The sequence below is a fragment of the Heterocephalus glaber genome, unplaced genomic scaffold (assembly GCF_053883595.1).
Source record: "Heterocephalus glaber isolate CG9 unplaced genomic scaffold, H.glaber_assembly_v1.0 deba00001538, whole genome shotgun sequence".
Taxonomy (NCBI): Eukaryota; Metazoa; Chordata; class Mammalia; order Rodentia; family Bathyergidae; genus Heterocephalus; species Heterocephalus glaber.
This window is the reverse complement of record NW_028258333.1, coordinates 3,750,411-3,771,222: the sequence shown is the minus strand read 5'-3', so window position 1 is coordinate 3,771,222 and position 20,812 is coordinate 3,750,411. Positions and strand designations below refer to the sequence as shown.

Below are 20,812 nucleotides of genomic sequence, written 5' to 3'. Positions count from 1 at the left end.
AAAATATCCCTCCTTGTGGAGACAACCATTGTGTTCATCACAATATTTAAAGTACCTTCAAGGAAATATTTTTTAAGCATTTAAAACAAGCAATCCAGAGGATATTTTCTTTAAATGTTTTGATGAAGAGGATTTAATATGTAATTTATTTATACAAATTGATATACTATTATGTCTGTATAACAGTGGGGTCTTTCTCTAAAAATTTTTTTATTAGTGCGTGTTTGGAGTACATAATATTTGTATTGTTATTAGGAAGTGTGTACATACACTTAACATAGTTTCATTCTTTTTATATCCCTTTGCCCGCCTCTCCCTCTTCCCTTCCCCTGTCTCTACATTTTGTTTCTCCATTTTCATTTTTTTTTAGTTAGGATTACATTCATGGTGGGTATTCAGTACATGTACATCACAAGCATTAATTCTTTTTTTTTTTTTGTATTAAATTTTTTTATTGGTACATTGTAGGTATACAAAGGGGTAGGGGTAGTGGGAGGCACAGGGGAAAGGAAAGAAGGGAAAGCATTAATTTTTTTTACATTTGCTTCCCCTCCTCCCACTTTCATTTCTTGGACCTGTTCTCATTTGCAAAAGATCTATCTCCCTGTTTCCTTTTATTTTACTCTTTATTTATATTTTGGATTTCTTCTATGAGAGGAACCATATGGTATGGAAGCTTATGCATCTGATTTATTTCACTTAACATTATGTTTTCAAGTTGCATCCATTTTTCTACAAATGATCCCAGATTTTCCTTCTTTATAGCTCAGTAATATTCCACTGTATATAGATACTATGTTTTCTTCATCCATTCATCTGTGGATGGGTATATAGGCTGCTTCCATAATTTAGCTATTATGAATTTACCCAGCAGAAAAGATACTATGATTATGGAAATATTTTCTTAAAAAAAAAGAGTTTCATATACATAATTTATTAGTGGCAAGTTTTATACATTTAAAGTAATATTTTTAACAGTGGATATATAATTTTACTTTTTGTTCAAAATAAGGTGTATCAATACCTTATAAAATGCCTAATGGGTACATTTTCTTCTTGGAGCAAATAAACTGATAAATATCTGATGTTTTATTTATTCCATTCTTTTAATTTGATGATTGCAATTTAGAATAGTATAAAGCTTCTTTACCGAGGTATCAAAATAATTGCATTAGTCATTTTTCCTGTTGCTGGGACACAATACTAGCCACCCACAATTTAAAGGAAGAGAGGTTTAATGTGGCTCACAGTTTCAGGGGATTTAGTTAGTGGTCAGCTGGCTCCAAGGGAGAAACATCATGGTGGAAGGGCATTGTGGAGCGAAGCTTCTTAGTTCATGGTGGCCAGGAAGCAGAGCAGGGGAACAGTGCCAGTGAGGAAGTGGCTAGGACCTGATATAGTACTCAAGGCTCACACAGACTCACTCCATGACCCACACAAACACACTCAGAAGTGCACTTTCCTTATCTCCTAGATGGCTCCCAAGCCAGTAAGTTGAAACAACTAACCTTAACCACTACATTATTATACCCTTTGGCAATGCAACTGGACACCCAAACACATCTCCTTAAACCACACTTAATCTCCAAATAAACACAATAACAAGTTAATAATTCCACCCAACATGTTATAACCATCATGTGTATAACTTAAGGATGCAATGATCCCATCCTCAAAGTCTGAGTTCCAGCATTTTTCAAAAGCCCAAGTCAAAGTCTTCTGAGACTCCAGGTAAATGCTTAGCTGTGAACCTCTGTAAAAATAAAAAACAAGGAACATAATCCCAAGGTATAATGACACAAGGTAAACATTCCCTTTCAAAAAGGGAGGAATAAGGGGATAGAGAAGAATAGGACAAAAGAAAGAGCAGAACCCAGGAGGACAAACACAAGTCTTGTATCTCTATATCTGCTCTTTAGGGCACATGGTGGTGAGATGTGGGTTCCAGAGGGTTTGGGCTGTCCCACCCCTGTAGCTCTTCTGGTTGCAGCCCATGTGGCCTCTTTCTTCAGCTGCCTTTGCTCACAGCCTGCAGATTTCCTCAGCATGCCATATTCCTGGCATCTCTGACTTCTTGGGATCTCCATTGCACTTTTGGCTTCATTCTCACAGCTTCCTGCACTTTCCTCTCTGGGGCTCTTTGCCTGGTCTCCCAGGCTTTCCTTTAAATCTAAGTTGAAGTCTCTCTGACTCCACAACTCCTAAATTCTGTATATTGATAGAAATGGCATCACGTGGATGATGCCAAGCTCTGCCACCAACATAGCCGTAGCCAGGCCCCCTTGGACATTGGCAGCAGCAGCCTGAGTGGCTGGATACCTGAGCACATTGAAATCAATCCCACATAGCTCTTTTCGAGCAGAGGTCTCAGGGGCTCACTTCTCAAATGGAAGGCTTACCCTTCTGCACATGTGAGCTTGTGATGGGTGGGATCTTGCTGATTCCTGAGATGCCCAAAAGCTGCATTTTTTTTTTTGCTTGCACAAAAGTACTTGGTTTCTTTCTTTTTTTTTTGATTGTTTTTCAAAATTTAGTTTATTGATACAACAGATTACACTGACAGATTTCCTGATATTGGCTCATCCTGGAAGTTGTAGAATAAATTCTACATGGTCAAATTTGCTAGTCTTTGAAAACATTCCTAAATTCTATGTAAAATTAAGTATGTTATGTTTTAGAATTTTTATTTCTGTTAAGGTAAATAGGTTTTAAAAGTCAAATATTTTTAAAAATATGCAATTGTAATTGAAAATAGTAGCCCTTGCTTTATCCCTACATATTTGCTTTTATGTTTCTAAATGGCACATTTATACATCTATTTCTTTTTGTTTTGGTGATTTGTTTTCCAGAAATGGTTTTTGATACATTGCTCCTAGCCCTTGAACTCATGAGCTCAACTGATTCTCTCATCTAAGCTTTATTTTGATTTTTGGCGCAAGGGATCGAACTCGGGACCTTGCACTTGTGATGCAGGTGGTGGAACCAATGAACTAAATCCCTGGCCCTGGTTTCTTTTAATGGTGCTAATATTTTCAGCAGCCATACTTCCGTTGGCCCCAACTTTACACATGGTTTCTTCTGAGCCAAACTAAGTTTTTCAAAAATTTCTACTCTGCGTTTTGTTCCTGATTCTTACTATGAATTTGGCTGAAAGCAGCCATCAGTACCCACGACACAGCCTTAATGTTGAGCTGCTTTGAAATTTCTTCTGCCAGATCAGTAAGCCTATCGCTCCTTAAATTCACCCTTCTACAAAGTTTCAGAATATGGGCAAAATGTAGACTTTTTTCCCCCCTAAAATGTGGCATGTGTGGCCTCTTGTTCCATTCCCAAAAGATTCTCATTCCCAATTGAAACTTTTGGAGCCTAGTCTTTACTATCTCCATTTTTATCACCATTCTAGTCTTCTAAACTCTGATCAGAATTGCCCATCAACTTTTGCGTACAAAACTCTAGGTCCTCTCTAGCTCGCTTCTCTAAACCTTTTCAGATGTCTCCTGCAAAGTAGTTCCAAAGGCTTCTGTATAACACGGTCAGGTACAGACACAGTAACAATGTAATTTTTCTGATTCTAATTTTCTGTATTAGCTTTCCTGCCACTGAAACACAGTACCTGTCACTTACAACATGAAGAAGAAGAGGCTTAATTTGGCTCACAGTTTCAGGGGATTTAGTTAGTGGTTAGCTGGCTCCAAGGCAGAAACATCATGGTGGAACAACATTGTGGAGTGAAGCCATTTAGTTCATGGCGGCTGGGAAGCAGAACAAGGGAATAGTACCAGAGGAGAAGTGGCAGAGGACCAGATATAGTGCCCAAGGTCATTCCTTCATGACTCACACAGACACACTCAGAACTGTGCTTTCCTAATCTTCTAGAAGGCTCCCAAACCAATCAAGTTGACACAATTAACCTTAACCACCATAATAATTTACTGGGTAATTTCACCAGATATCTGGTTAATTAAAAACTTTTAGAAATGATTTAGGCAGGAGCCATGAGGGAATTGAGCATAATTTTCACAATAAAGAATCCCCTAACTGTTTTCCAGGAGGTGAGCTTTAACATGTTAGATACTGCAGATGGGGGCCTGCTAAATAGTGTGAGACATTTGCTTTCGGACATCTTCATTCCTGCTCTCAAGGCCTCGAGTCACAGCTGGGGTGAGCTCGAGGGCCTTCAGGATGCACCTAGCATTCGCCAGGAGTTCCTGAACTCTCTGGAAGGCTTTGTGAATGTCCTGTCTGGTGCACAGGAGAGTTTGAAGGAGAAGGTAAGAATGATTAATCGTTCTTTTAAAAATGATCAAATGGTCAGGAATACAATATGTAAGAGGGTGATACTTCTTTCGAATATTTTTAATTCCACCATGCTGAAAATACTGAAAAATTTCATAGGGAATTTTATTGCCCCCTTAAGATGTGATGGTGACTAAACTGAAATATGAACAGTGTGCAATGATTAATGCATTTTGAGGGTTTCATAAAAATGTTGGCAGTGATGTAGGGTTTTCATCAGTCATGTCAGAGGTTTGAGAGCAAAGTCAAGAGTCTGGAATATCCTCGAATGAAAGGAATTTGGAACCAGCATGGCAGAGGGTAGTGGATGCACACACCTATGTGTCTGGTGGGGTTTGGCAGTGGGAGAGAAAGAAGAGGAGATAAGTAAACAGGAGGAAGTTGACAGAGCCCAGGTGAGGCACCTGTGGGAGGAGAGGGGAGAAATTGCTCCCCTGCAGCACTCTCCTGTCTGAGATACTGATCCCAGTGGAATATTGGGAGGGAGCAGTATACTTACCTATGGGTGCAGAATTGAGGAGTTGCAAAAATTTTATTCAGCAGGGGCAGGATGATGCCAGCCGACATGTGAGTTGGAAATGAAACTGTTGACACTGCTCCCCAAATATAGTTCTTTCATGTGGTTCCTCCTCGTACTACACTAGAGAGAGGTACTTAAATGTGAGACAGATGCCCACATGGGAGGGGCATTTTCTCCAAGTGAGAGAGTTCACTGGACTTTGGGTTGGCTCCTGGAGATGTGTGGGCAGTGGGAAAAGGCTAGAAGGACCTCCAGGCTAGGTGGGGCTAGCAAAGGCGTGGAGTGGTGTGGAGGTATGTACTGCCTGGATGGGTTGCCAGAGCGCTGCTAGAGCATAGCAGAGAGAAGAACACTGAGTGAAAAGACCAGGTATGAGGACATGGGGCCATGTCGAGGAGTCCACACATATGGGCATACAGATGGAGAGAGTGGCTTCGAATTGGAAGCCACGCAGACATAACACTTGGGCAAGGGTGGATTTGGAAGGCACTGGTGGGGCACTGGAGGTCACAGCTGGCAGGGCTTCTTGTTAGGCTGCTTTTGTTTTTGTACTGGAGATCGAACTCAGGACCTTGCGCTTGTGAGGCAGGTGCAGTGCCACTGAGCTAAATCCCTGGCTGCAGGGCTTGTTAGGAAGGCCAGGAAAGGAGACAAGGAGCATTGGGAAGATGGTTAGTGGCGTGCTCTCTTGTGGCAGGCTCTGCTAGCAGGGACAATGCCTCTTCCCGTTCCATTCCTCCAAGCCACTCTTGGTTTTCCCATGGATGGGGCCTGCACTTCATAAAGTGACTCCATGTTGAAGCTTGACAGTGTCAGTCACAGCCTTTCCTGCCTCTGAACCTGTCGAGAGCTTCACTGTAGGTCAAGCCAGGTTGGGCCTGAGCGCTGAGGTCAGATTCTCACAGGCTGCCAGAGGCACTTTCACCAAAAGGGAACTATGCTGATCCAATAGCCAGTTTGTTTTGTGATTTCTGTATCACGTGTGTTTTAAAACAGACTTCTTTCTTTGTCAGCTCAAAATTTACCTCCAAGCTCCCTGAAATGAATCTGAGTGTTTATCACTGAACTTGCTAGCTCTAAGGGCATGGGCTTCTCTTCCTCTTGCTAGCTCCAAAAAGGAATAAGTGACAGATTAACAACCCACTCCCCCGTATCAATTCCCTTCAAGCCATGAATCATATTGTCTTTGGTTTTATAAGTTGGCTGAATAACTTTCAAGTTCTTTATTAATTCCCCACTTCTGTTATATATGATTTGTTTCTGTTTCATTCACTCCTTTTGGACCCTAAATTCACTCTCCAAATCAATCATCTTTGATTACTCAGTGCATTGGGAAGATAGGACATTGTATACTAGGTGCTATGTTTTAAGAATCTTTGTTAAGTTAGCAGGGTGGCTTATACTAGAGGATCCCCTTAATATCAGTCTAGGCCTAGGAGTTGACCAAAAAAATGTGTGTGTATATGTGTGTATATATGAATGTGTGTGTGTGTGCTGAAAAGCATCATCTTGTTATTTAATCATCTCTTTAGGTAAACCTTCAAAAGTGTGACATATTTGAACTGAAAACCCTGAAAGAACCCATGGACTACTTGACTTTAGCTAGTAACCCAGAGACTTTGGAAAAAGTGGAAGGCTGTATGAAAGTGTGGATCAAACAGACCGAACAGGTATGTTTCAGAAACCTGTGATCAGTTACAGACAACCAGCTACTGAACTAGCCAGGAGAAGACAGTTTATCATGACATTCTGATTGCCTAAGTGTCTTACTGCATGTCTTTTAGAAGCTGAGAGGTTCAGTGGGGCTTTCATTCATGGTTGTTCTGTAAGAGGAGTGAGATCCTAAGAGGTGAAAATAGATAACTTTACATAACTAGAGGGGTGTACTTTGGCGATTTTTGTTGTTGTTGTTACTGGGGATTGAACTTGGGACCTTGCGCTTGAGAGGCAGGGGTTGGAACCACTGAGCTAAATCCCCAGCCCGACTTTGGCAGTTTTTTGAAGAGGGTCTGTATGAATGGTTGTCTAAGTCATCCTACCCTCCACACCGGAGATTGGGATTTAATCTTAAAAAAGTATTTTGGGAAAAGTCCTGAATGAAGATGAACATTATATCAGAAAAGTAAGCACAATTAAATTAATCTTCTTGAGGCATCAGCCAAAGTTATATGGTAAAAGAACAGACAAGGAAACTCAGAATTCAGGGCCTCCAGAAGCTCATTCAGGCTCATTAAGTAAGTATTTTTCAGTTAGAACAAGTCAATTTAACTTCTGTTGAACTTTAAAAAGTAGACAGATATTAAATTATAAGAGGCCATCGATGAATGAAATATATCATGACTCGGATAGTGTCATATTTTATTTCGGTTTATTTTTGCTGACATGTAACTTTCCAATCTCGAGCTCCACTGAGTGGTTCATGCTTTCCCTGTGCATTTACAGGTCCTTGCTGAAAACAGTCAGCTGCGGAAGGAAGCAGATGATGTTGGGCCCCGAGCAGAGTTGGAGCACTGGAAGAAAAGGCTTTCCAAGTTTAACTACCTGTTGGATCAGTTGAAAAGCGCTGATGTGAGGGGCGTGCTGGCAGTGCTCGCTGCTGCCAGGTCCAAGCTTTTGAAGGTAGTCAGCTGTTTCATTCTCGGTGCCTTATGAAGTAAGAGCAAGGATTCTCTGTGCAGGATTCCATAGAGCAATTAGGAGCATGTTATTGTACCCGTATGAGAACCTTTTAAGATGGATAATATTGCTTTTATGTCATTTGGGATAGTCTGGACTAACCTTTGAATGAAAGACATTTGCTGGCTGTTGTATGTGTACATGTATGTTTTATTAGAGAGCAGGGCATGTGATTAAGATAAACACACACACTTAAGTGTATGTGTGTATGAATTAGACCAGGTAGGTGAAATAATAGTAAAAACTTAGTATATTAGTTTTATACTACAAAACAAATTACCCCAAAACTTAGCAGCTGAAAACAACATATATGAGGCGTGATAAAAAACAGGGTGTTTAAATTTTAAAAACTTACCTTAAAAGACACACTGGCATCCGTCCTCAATTTTTTTTTTTTTTTTTGTTACTGGGGATTGAACTTGGGACCTTGGGCTTGTGAGGCAGGCAGAAGAACCACTGAGCTAAATCCCCAGCCCTTCTTTCCTCTTATTTGGACATCTTTCGTTTTTAAGATCGTATAGCCTTAAGCACAGACCTGGTAAACGGTTAGTAAACAATTGCTACGTTAATGTTGGACAAGGACGGAAGGACAGGGATGAGGGAAGGGGAGGTCGGTCTAGGATGCAGAGATGCTAGAGAAGGAGAGTGAGATACAGGACTGGGTCCAGTGGCCAGAGGAGGGAAGGAGTGGAGTTGAAGGCATGCTGCCCCAGTGCTGCTCCGTGCTAGCTGTGGAACAGACTACACAAGACAGGGTCTGCAGGAGATGCCTTTGGGCATCTACTTAAAAATTTAAATTGCTCTTCAGCACAGCAATGTCCCTCCCTCCTGGGATTGTTTTAGGCAGGATGCACAGAGCCAGTGGAAGGTTTGACCCCAGGGACTGGTGGTGGTTCTTAGTGGCTCTTCTGACAGAGCGCCTGTTAGGAATCGCCTTAAAATTGCTTTCCTGTCTTGTGCTCAGACTTGGCGGGAGACTGATACTCGAATCACTGATGCTGCTAATGAAGCAAAGGACAATGTCAAGTATTTGTACACACTCGAGAAATGCTGCGACCCGCTGTACAGCAGCGATCCTGTGAGTCAAGGCTTCTGTCTCTGCAGTTTACTGATGGTCCTTTCTTGACTAGCTGAACTGAGAGCTGAGTTTGGTTCAGAGATATGAGTGTGTTGGAAAGGTCTTAGACACTGCTTTTTTATTCTCAGGAAACACACACACCTCTGTATCTACTTCTGTGCTCACCTCTAATCTGTCATTTCTACTATTGAAGGGATTCATGAGCTGTTACATTTTAAAAACATGTATTATATGTTATACTTCCATTAAATATTGCAGTTAATGCTCTGGATTGTATCCCCTAAACTGTGGGAAAACTCATTGGCTTGTGTTTAAAAAAAATCTTTTTGGGCCGGGGATTTAGCTCAGTGGTTTCTCCGTCTGCTGCGCAAGAGCAAGGACCCGAATTTGATCCCCGGTACCAAAAAAAAAAAAAAAAAAAAAAAAAGTCTTTTTGCTTTAGGAAGTGCTTACTTTCATTCATTACAAAATTCATTATTAACAGAATCTCCTTGTCATTCACAGCAAGTTAATGTTTTTTGCATTGAAATAAAATTTGATAAACCAGTATGATTAACAAAGATTAAATTATTGCTAATATAGTCATATAAGGCCTAGATAATATTAAAATTTTAAATAGAAACAAAATTTTAATTTAGATCAAATCATTAGTCACAAAGAGTTAAAGATATCATGTTACAGTGGTCCATGCATACCCATGTTGATGGCAGCACAATTCATAATAGCTCGGTCATGAAAGCGGCCTATGCCTGTCAGCAGATAAATGGATTAAAAATGTGGTATTTATACACAGTGGAGTACTACTGCGCTGTAAAGGAAGATAAACTTGAAGCATTTGCAGGAAAATGGATGCACCTTGAGACCATAATGTTAAGTGAAATGAATCAGACTCGTAAACTTAATTATTGCATGGCTTCCTTACCTGAGAAACCAAAATTATAATAAAGAGCAGAATAAAAAGTAGATAATAGGAAGTAGGGAGATAGATCTTTCTCAAATGGGAAGGAGATCGAGGAGATGTGGAAGGGGAGAGATGCGAGGGAAGGGGCATGAAGAAAAGGCATGGAGATGTGATATGCAGTATCCCACCAACTCCACACGAAGAATGCAGACATTCTGCACTGTAAACATGGACTAATAAAAAATAAAGAAATAAAAAGAAGCAGAATAAAATTAAATATTAGGTGACACAAAAAGATTGAATGATTTGTCATTGTAATTAGAATTTTGCTGCATTTGTTGTTTTATTTTTTCTGAAAACTTGTGTATCTTCCAGATATCCATGATTGATGCTATTCCTACACTTATAAGTGCAATTAAAATGATCTACAGTATCTCTCATTACTATAACACCTCAGAGAGGATTACATCTCTCTTTGTAAAGGTAAGTATATAGCATAGAGTCCATGGTCACATATTAACAAAGAAGTAGAAATAGCAAATACACATATGAAAAACTGTTCAACATCACTGGTCATTCAAGAAATGCAAATGAAAACAACACTGAGATTCCACTTCACTCCGGAAAGAATGGCTGCTATCGTGAAATCAACCAATAACAAATGTTGGCGGGGCTGTGGGGAAAGAGGAGCCCTACTCCACTGCTGGTGGGAGTGCAGACTGGTGCAACCACTGTGGAAATCAGTATGGAGATACCTCAAAGAGCTAGGACTGGAAGTCCCATTTGACCCTGCTATTCCACTGCTGGTTATCTTCCTTGAAGAATTAAAAGTATCATAGCACAGTGATATATGTGCATGTATGTTTACAGTGGCACAGTTTGCAATAGCTAAAACTTGGAAACAGCCCAGTTGCCCATCAACTGGAGACTGGATAAAGAAGATGTGGTTTTTTTTTTATTTTTATAAAATGAAGTACTACTCAGCCATAAAGAGTGAGAAATTAGAGACATTTATAGTTAAACGGATTGAGGTGATACTGTTAAGTGAAATAAATAGGACACACATGTATAAATACCTAATAGTTTCTCTAGTGTGAGAAACTGAAAGTGTAAATAAGGACTAAAAGGTATAATAGATAATGTGAAATAGGAAGAAAAGGGGCAAAGGGGAAGGGAAAGTGGGAGGGGTAGGGGAAAGGAAAGAAGGGAATGGAGTTAATATGAGAAAATGAAAAAATGGAAACAAAGTCTTTTTAAAAGGCAGGGATGGAGGGGTAGAAAGGAGGGCAGGGGCATGGGGAAAAAATAAGAACGAAGAGAGATTACATAAAGGTACAAATTTCCAATGATGAATGGCATTATATTGTATACCTAAAAAGTGTACCAATAAAATTAATTAAAAAATTACTACATTGGCTCAGTTCAGTGTCTGTGTATTTTACAATTTAAAAAAGTCTTAGTTTATCAATAGAGATAAAATTAATATGAGAGGTGAATTCTAGCAAATAAAGCATTATTTCCTAAAGTAATTATGATAAATATCTTGTTACAGAATAAAAACAAAAATATTCTTTATGGAACTTCTTTCTCTGTTAATTAGCCCATCATTTATTCTTACTTGGTTAATTTTAATTAAGAAAAACTATGTTTAATTGACTACCTCCTGTTTCATTTTTTCTTTTTTTTTTTGGTACCGGGGATTGAACTTGGGTCCTTGTGCTTTCGAGGCAGGCGGCGGAACCACTGAGCTAAATCCCCAACCCTCCTGTTTCATATTTTACTTTCTTTTTTTTTTTTTTTTGGTACCAGGGATTGAACTCAGGACCTTGTGCCTGCAAGGTAGGCCGCAGTGCCACTGAGCTGAATCCGCGGCCCCTGTTTCATATTTTAAATGCTACTCTTCCACATTTATTTGATGCTATGGTTGTTTACTTGTTGTTGGTTAAATAGTAATTATGGTAATGCATGCAAGCCACTTGCAATGTTCCAGTGTTTAAGCTATAAAACAATTGTAATGATTCTGCTCAGAAGCGTGATGTTGTTTTAACCTGCTGCTCCCCCTTTGAACAGTCTCTAAGAGGTAAATCACTGACATTATCAAAGAAAGATTTCCAGTTCTGTTTCTGTATTAAGATAGAAGAATCTGAAACTCATCCAGGCTTGTGTCCTGAATACTCACGGGGCATGAGGTGTGGTTCTTCTGGGACTAGAGAAACCCACCCTACTGGAGAGCTTTTCCTTCTGCTGTCAGGAGGGTAGCTCAGATACAAAGGAGTCACATCTGCACGAGTCCTCCCAATTTCTTCCTCCTTTAAAACTGCATGTTAGGGTCGGAGAAAATCTTCCGTGGCTGAGTGAGACTCAGAAGTCTGTGTGCACCGTCGAGCTAGGTTTCATGCATATTATTCACAAGACTTGGTTGTTTAGGATTAAGTTGTGAAACTATCCTTTGTCTAATTATTATTATTTCATTGTAGGTGGATTTTGGAGATAAGGTCTTGCTGTGTATTCCAGGATGGCCTTGAACTTACTGTGTAGCTCAGGCTGGCCTCAAACTCTTGACAGTTTTTCTGCCTCTTCAGGGCTGGGATTACAAGCATGTGCCACCATGCCCAGCTCCTTTATTTAATTGTAAAACTTTTTTTGTCTTAGGAGTTTCAAAGTAGGTACAAAAGAGGAGCAAATTGTGTGCTAAACCCTCCTGTGTACAGCAGCCCAATTCAGCTCCTGGCTGATGTTGCTTGCTTACACCGTCACCCCTTCCTTGGGAGCCCCAGGCCCTGTGTTATCCCAAGTATGCAGAATAGTTATTTAATTTTGCCTTTACATTATTTTTTTTAAAAATCAAGGAAATTTTGAAGGTTTTTTTCTTTTTTTAGTGTTTGGAAGGGTGAATAAGATGTTCACTTTAAGATGTTTATAAGTTGGCTTTATTATCTCTCTGTGATCTTCTTTTGAGATTTTCACTGCAGGTCAGGGTGGCAGGAGATACCAAGGCCACCTGCACTTCACATGCTGTTTGTAAACTGTGACTTAGACATTAGAGCAGGAACCTAAGGAGGTGGGAAAACTCCTCATCAGTTGTTAGACAGGGCAGTGAATGCCTTGGTTGGTAAAGACCTTCATTCTGAGTAAAGAAGATGGCTCCACTTGATTTTCCAGATGATTTTGCCATATTAAAGCATCAGTGCTTGATCCAATTGTGACGCAAAAATAAAATCCAAAGCTCAAGTTCACAGGTGAATTCTGAGAGAGAGAAGAGTTGAGGACCTTCTACACTGATTTATACACTGATTTATTGTCAGTGTATGTTTTATTGTCCATGGATGTTTTATGCAATTAACACCATCTTTTTGGGAAATTTCAGGTGACGAATCAGATGATATCTGCGTGTAAAGCCTACATTACCAACAATGGAACTGCATCCATATGGAACCAGCCACAGGATGTTGTTATGGAAAAAATATTATCTGCCATTAAACTTAAGGAGGTAATAGGCAGCTTAATAGTATATTTAGGTGTTTTATTATTTGTTTTTTCCTGAGGTCATTTAAAATCATTTAGCAGTTATATTACTGGTTGGTGAAAAGAACAGTAATTCTTTACAGTTAAGAAAGTTGAGTGTTAATAAACCTCTCCAGAAAGTGTATTCACTTTTCTTACCCTTGTTGGAGTCCTGGTGTTTCTCAATACCACACTAAGCTCTGGAGATACAAAGATGACTAAGGTGAGACAGTCTTGCTTACACCTCCCGTAGACCCGTGGGAATACCAACAGAGTGATGCTCTTACTGAGACAGTGAGACCCAGGTAGGCAAGGCATGGCTTTGAGTTGCAAGAATAATCAAGCCTTTGCCACACTGAAAGATGACGTTCGAGGCTAATTGATAAGTTCGCACAAAGCCATGAATCTGTGAAAAGTTTTGCATTTTCATCCTAACTTGCTGTCACTTTCACTTAAGAAAATGAAAGTAATATCTTTATGTTCCCCTCCCTTGCTCCCTCCCTTCCTTCCTTCCTTCCTTCCTTCCTTCCTCCCTCCCTCCCTCCCTCCCTTCCTTCCTTCCTTCCTCCTTCCCTTCCTCCCTTCCTCCCTCCCTCCCTTCCTCTCTCGCTTCCTCTCTTTCTTTTCCCCTCCCCTTCCCTTCCCTTCCATTCCCTTCCCTTCTCTTCTTTTGTTCCAGTACCTAGATTGAGTCCAGGGCCTTGTTCCTGCTAGGCAGGTGTTCTACCACTGAGCTACAGCCCCAGTGCCTTATGTTTCCTTCTTACTCTTGGCTTTTGATTTGAAGGAATATCAGCACTGCTTTCACAAGACTAAACAAAGACTCAAACAAAATCCAAGTGAAAAACAATTTGAGTTTAGCGAGATGTATATTTTTGGCAAATTTGAAACTTTCCACCGACGCCTTGCCAAGATAATGGACATCTTTACCACTCTCAAAACATACTCAGTATTACAGGACTCTAAAATTGAAGGACTGGATGACATGGTCATTAAGTACCAGGTATTATAGTTTAAAACTCTATTTGCTTCTATTATTTGTAACAACTTTAATATTTTATGCAAATAATGTTATTAAGAATGATTCAAATCATTATAACTTACATTTATAATGTATGGTTTTTTTTTTTTTTTTTTTTTGGTACCAGGGATCGAACTCGGGTCCTTGTGCTTGCACAGCAGGCAGTGAAACCACTGAGCTAAATCCCCAGCCCTTACATTTATAATGTAAAATACTATCTCATGACCTTTTTAACAATAAAGAAATTTGATTTATTTCAGAATTGCATTATGATGCTAGTTGAATTCTTTTTTTTGGTACTGGGGATTGAACTCGGGACCTTGCACTTGCAAGGCAGGCGGCAGCACCACTGAGCTAAATCCCCGACCCCTAGTTGAATTCTTTTCAAGTGTGTGGTTATAAGTAAGACTTCCAAATAGTTTAAAATTAATCACCATTAGAAAGCATTTTCATTAATAGTGCAAGAAAATATCTTAAATGTAAGTTATTTATTCATGGAAGAAATATCTAATGAAGAATATACAATATGTCAGGCACTAGATGACATCAAAGTGATATTCCATTATACATTTGAACATTCTTTCTGTACATGTTAAAACAGGTAAAGAAGCAAATTTTACTATAGCTCTAATATTCCTAATTATCTTGACTGCTCTCTGCTTTATCCATTGATAAACTGTGTGATAAATCTTAGTTGGAAAGTGGGCACAGTGATCTAATAATATTTTGAAGATTTTAAAAGAATGTACAAACAAAATATGCTTCTCAGTGTGGATAAAGTCAATTTTTTCTTGTTTGGGAACAGCGACACTAGAATTTGAATTCTTTTTTCTACTTGAATTTGAAAAAGATCGTATAATTTACTGCCACACATTAATTTTTATACTCTAACAGTTTAGGCCAATATAAGGAATATTTTTATTTCCTGAATACATCAGAGCAGCAGACAAAATTTTATATAGCAGGAAACAATAAATGTTCTGTGTATCATCTCCAATGTGGATAAAAGCTATGAAATTGACAGTTTTTCAAGACAAAGAATGCATTCATTTATTTTTTTCAGTTTGGAATCTTATGAATTATTTTTCATTTTTAATGAAAAGTTTACTTTGGCACATATTTCAAAGGTTATTTTTAAGCAAGAAGAACTGTACAGCTAAAGGCTGATAGAAAGTCTTATCTAACTTGATAAAAAATACTGGGAAATTGCTTTGAAAATTTAAAGCAAAATACTGATGAAAATGGATACATCAGACAGTAATGAGATAAAGTGCAGACCGTCCATGTGGGCGGAAAGGGAGAATTTCATGTACCAGTGTCTATGTGAGCGGCTGAAAGGGTCAAGGAAACTTCCTGCTCTTTCTTGGTGGTCCTCCCATCCTTGCCCCGTGCTGCCCTTCTCTCTGTTGGGTGGGCCTCGGATTCAGGAAGGGCACGTTTGGTCACCCAAGGGCTCCCAGAGCACCCCCTCACCCGGAAGTGTTACCTGGGCTATCATAACACAGTGGCTTCCGCTTTGGCCTCCAGATCTGAATGTAGAAAACCTTCCCAGTGAAGACTTCCTAAGTAGACCTCAGTTTTCCTCCAGTCACTGCAAGTCACATTACCCATTTTCCATGGCCAGAAGCGATCACCTTTATTCATTCGCGATTGACATGTATTCTGAAACCCTGTCTCCACTGAGTATGTAACTACCCAAGGTCAGGAACATGTGTCTGTTCTGTTCATTCCTGTATCTTCAGTTTGCTGGCACCTAGCAGGTGTGCAATACATTACTGTCCACTTAGTGATTGAGTATATTGAGTTTGACCAGTTTTTTAAAGGTCACAATTAATAATTTCATTTATTGAACTTAATACTCTTAAGTGACCATTAGAGCCAGTCACAGAGCAGTATTTCCTCTGGTCCCTAAATCTTTTAATCTTTTAATTAAGCTACATTAAAATGCAGCTTTGCCACACTTTCAGACATTTTAATATAATATACATGTACATAATCTGTATAACTAAGTTTTTACTTATATAACCTCAAACTTGATTCCAAAAGTTATGGAGTTTATACACTTGAGTCTCCTGAGAGACTTGAATGGATGTTTAAACGGAAATGACTTTGAAAAGGAGATTGCAGAAGGAGGCCCAGTATCCTTAATAAAGATTATATGCCTTTGTCAGTAGTATGGGCACCTGAGTTTGAGAATGGCTTAGTACCTGGATAAGAATGGTCACAGAGCATTAGAGCTCATTGTTCAAAGCAAACAAAACTTCTGATAATAGTATTTTCAAGGAGATGAATTGCCTAATTTGTACTTTCATATTCAGTCTGTAGCAGGGAAGAAGGAAGCAATTAATTCTGGAGAGTTTTTAAGTGGTAGATTGTGGTTTGACATTTTATTTACGACACTCGAGGCTTGGAAGGTCATAACGCATCTGTAGCTATTATAACACAATCCTTTTCTTCCTATGTTGTTTGTGTTTTGTTATTTATTTTCTGAGATGATTTAAACACCTGAACAAAAAATATTTTTAGTCAAGTCTTCTCTGGGCTTTTAAAAAAATAAAATTTCAGATGTGATTAACAAGAAACTTTTAGGGAAAATACCTCCTAATTTTCAGATGTGATTCTTACCTTATGTTTTCTCCTAAACTGCATAAAACATCATAAAAATGTTTTCTATTTTGAATGCAGTATGGTAATATTATACTGGCTTTAAAATAATAAGCACTAAGCAATGTGAGTATATAAAGAAATAAGCATCCTTTAAAACAGATATTTTAAGAATGATTGCATGAGTTCTGAATTTAAGCAGCAGATTTAGTTAAGTAATGCAAGAATATTGAAATGTTATCTTATTTGTTTCATAATATTTCAGAAGATCATTACAATCATAAAGAAAAAAGAATATGATTTCTTAGACCAGAGGAAAATGGATTTTGACCAGGATTATGAAGAATTTTGCAAGCAGACTAATGACCTTCATGTAGGTTGTATAATAAAATTCCTCTGGGTGATTTCATGTTTATTTTTTCCTTTCTGTGTAATGCTGCTAATCATTACCCATTCATAAGGGAGAGGCATTTTCATCATAGAGGTGACCGATAGCAACCTCAGCCTGCATTTTGTGATTTCAGATAAATAATTAAAGGCTTTTTTCCATGGATTAAAGGGTCATAAATATAGCTTTGGATAATGATCTGTAATCACAGACTTCTGCTTGTCTTTAGTTCTTAGAAAGTTAACTTTCATCTTCTGTTGAAACACTGTAGCTTCATTGGAATGGAGACATTTGTTTCTATTTCTTTGTTACTTTATAGCAATCATTACCATCAGAGGTAGCCTAAGCAGATCAGTGATGTGTGGGAGATCTTGAAGACGAATCGCTGGCCATGAAGCCTTAAATATGGTGGTTCCAGGACTCTTCTTGGTTTTGAAGCCCCTCCCCAGTCCCCTGTTTTCACTGCAATGAAGTGTTTACTGTACAGCAGTGATGTATTAGGCTTCTATGCTGTGGGTTACGTATGCAGAAATAAGTCAAGTAGATTTGCCTTCAAAGCTCTCAATCAGACAGAAAGCAGTGAGAGGTTTGAAATGTGAAAGGAATGAATAAAGCATCTAGAAGGGCAAATAGGGGCTCAAACAACTAGTTATAAAAATAGCATTCTGACAATGTGTCAGGAGGAAGATTCAAAGATAGGACATGGCTGGGGATTTAGCTCAGTGGTTCCACCTCCTGCCTCGAAAGTGCAAGGACCCGAGTTCGATCCCCGGTACCAAAAAAAAGAAAGAAAGATAGAAAAAAAAAAAAGAAGACATAGTACAAGTCCTACACAAAACTTACAGGGAGGACAGACCTACAAAACATGTCTGATCATTGCTACCCCAACCCCCAAGACAGGAAGTGAACAGAGGACAGAATAATCTGTACTTCCACTGACTGGTGTCAGGAAGGACTTTACAGAGGAGGCTGTGCTCCATGCTGGGAAGATGCCTATGTTGGTTGGGTGTGGTAATGCACACCATGATCCCCACAACCTGGGAGGCAGAGGCGGGATTGTAAATTTGAGCTCAACCTGGGTCATTTAGCAGCTTAGAGAGACCCTGCTAAGTCTGTGCACACTTCTCGTAGTACTGAAATTATTATTTTATCATGTTCTATACCTGGGCTTTTAAGCAAGTTTCTATTTTCCTTTCTCTTTTCTTTTACTGAGATTAACACTTATTCATCTTGTCCTCTACTCCCAAAACGATCCACTTCTGAATTGGATTTGCCAGCTAGTTTTCCTTTGACTTCTTTATCCATTTCTCTATTCTTTTTCCTTTAAGTAATCATTCTGTGTTCTCTCCTTTAAATTCCCATTCTTGTGGACTGAACCTCATCTCTGTAAAGCTGGGGCAGAATTCTTGCCTTTCCAGGATTCTGGATGGAGTGGGTGGATGTGATGAGATCTGGGGAGAAGGTGTGTGGAGGTTCCACAACTGTGGCATCTCAAGTGAGCTTTGGGGGTTGGGGTCCAGGAGGGGTTTGGGTCAGGATTGTGACCAGAGGGCAACTCTGAGGTGGACCAGAGCCCACAGTCCCATCCAACCTGGGATCATGCTGGTGCTGACAGGTCACAGAGGTGCAGTGTATTGGAGCCACACAGGAGGGGTGTTGAAAGGTTGGAAGCTCAGATTCCAGCAGGTGGAAGAATAAACTGCTCGGTCAAGAACGGACTCTGGAGGGGGGCCAGACTGCACTAAAGGAATAGAAGCAGGAGCTGAGACCTCAGAACACTAGGAACCCTACTCTGATGATTCCATTGCCCATTCAATGGCAGTGAGAGAGAGGGTAAATACAAATATCCATAAAGCAATAACTAACAGGTGACAAATACCTCGTGGGAACCACAGATGTCAAAGTCAATTTAAAAAGAAAAAGATTTTCTAAGGGCCAACAGAAAGGAACTTTGAAACTAAAATTACCTATGAAACCAGACTAGCATTAAAGTTCAAAGCAACTTTTTAGGTATTTGATGGACAGGGCTGTACCATAACATTTTTGTTTTTTTTTTGGTACTGGGGATTGAACTCAGGTCCTTGCACTTGCGCAGCAGGCAGCGAAACCACTGAGCCCCTACCATAACATTTTTATTTGACAGAAATTCCCCTACTGGAGTTGTGTATGACAGGGAGCATTGTCATGAAGGAGAGCAAAACCATTTGCCCATATTTCAGGTTGTTTTCTATGCAAATCATTTCTTAAATGCTCAAATAAGCCCTTATAATATTCACAGTTCACTGTAGTGGGACTAGGTTCAAATTCAACTCACACAATTCCATCAATGTCAGAACCAAAGTCAACCTCACCTTGGTAGTGGATCTTGATTGATAAACTTTTTTTTTCATTTGCACAAGAACCGAGTGATTTCCACTGAGAACCCTAAGTTTTGGTCTCAGGATCATAACCATTGGCCCAAATCTCATCTCATAAACAAATTTTTAGCATTTTGTGTTTTTAAAAAAATTTTTATTTTATTGCTCATTGTAGGTATACAATCCAATGACATTCATCATTGGAAATTTGCTCCTTTACATAATCTCTCTTGGTTCCTATTTTCCCCCCTTCCCGTGCCCTCCCTTCAACCCCTCCATCCCTCCCTATTTACAAAGACTTTGTTTCCATTTTTTCATTTTCTCATACTAATTCCATTCCCTTCTTTCCTTTTCCCTACCCCTCCCACTTTCCCTTCCCCTTTGCCCCTTTTCTTCCTATTTCACATTATCTATTATACCTTTTAGTCCTTATTTACACTTTCAATTTCTCACATTAGAGAAACTATTAGGTATTTACACATGTGTGTCCTGTTTATTTCACGTAAGAGTATCGCCTCAATGTGCATCCATTTAGTTATAAATGTCTCTAATTCCTCATTTTTTATGGCTGAGTAGTACTCCGTTTTATTAAAAAACCACATTTTCTTTATCCAGTCTCCAGTTGATGGGCAATTGGGGTGTTGCCAAGTTTTAGCTATTACAAACTGCGCTGCTATGAACATGGGTGCACATATATCACTGTGGTATGATTCTTTTAATTCTTTGGGGAAGATCCCCAGCAGGGGAACAGCTGGGTCAAATATGACTTCCAGTCCTAGTTTTTTGAGGTATCTCCATACTGATTTCCACAGTGCTTGCACCAGTCTACACTCCCACCAGCAGTGGAGTAGGGTTCCTCTTTCCCCACAGCCCCGCCAACATTTGTTATTGGTTGATTTCATGATAGCAGCCATTCTTTCTGGAGTGAAGTGGAATCTCAGTGTTGTTTTCATTTGCATCTCTCAAATGACCAGTGATGTTGAACATTTTTTCATATGTTTATTTGCTGTTTCTCCTTCTCTGTCTGAGAAATGTCTGTTCATTTCAGATGCCCATTCATTTTTGGATTGGGTCTTTAAATTTGGAAGGTCTGATTTTTTCAAATTCTTTATAGATTCGAGATAGTGGAGCTTTGTCTGAGAAACAGCAGGTGAAGATTTTTTTCCCCCACATTGTGATAAAGGAATAAAGATAGGAAATGAAGAAGTCAAATTGTCATTATTTGCAGATGACATTTTGTGTTTCTTTGGCGCTTTTTTTGTAGTTTGAAACAAAATTTCATGTCAGTGTGTTGTTTGTGTTTCATGATTTACAGCACACTTACAATACACATCTTCGCTCATCTCACAACCTACTGCACTGAACAGGTCGATCCTTGTCACACCTTCCTGCTAGAGTCCCACATGCTGCTTTTCCAGTGAAGCCGCCACTTTCCCATTGGCTGGTCCTCAGCAGCAGCACTCACCA

The 20,812-nt window shown here is 39.3% G+C and overlaps 1 protein-coding gene across 5 annotated transcripts in view; it reads left to right on the top strand.

The window, feature by feature from the left end:
• The window catches only part of Dnah5 (dynein axonemal heavy chain 5), a 332,580-nt gene that overhangs the window by 80,229 nt on the left and 231,539 nt on the right, over nucleotides 1-20,812 (top strand). For 4 of the 5 annotated variants that reach the window (XM_087189237.1, XM_013072408.3, XM_021258622.2 and 1 more), the window contains exons 5-12: nucleotides 4,050-4,271; nucleotides 6,349-6,486; nucleotides 7,259-7,435; nucleotides 8,457-8,570; nucleotides 9,847-9,954; nucleotides 12,839-12,961; nucleotides 13,763-13,978; nucleotides 16,866-16,973. In XM_087189237.1, coding sequence (XP_087045363.1) covers nucleotides 4,050-4,271; nucleotides 6,349-6,486; nucleotides 7,259-7,435; nucleotides 8,457-8,570; nucleotides 9,847-9,954; nucleotides 12,839-12,961; nucleotides 13,763-13,978; nucleotides 16,866-16,973 — 1,206 coding nt within the window. The remainder of the gene's footprint in view (nucleotides 1-4,049; nucleotides 4,272-6,348; nucleotides 6,487-7,258; nucleotides 7,436-8,456; nucleotides 8,571-9,846; nucleotides 9,955-12,838; nucleotides 12,962-13,762; nucleotides 13,979-16,865; nucleotides 16,974-20,812) is intronic. The other variant, XM_087189236.1, reaches the window with a different exon arrangement.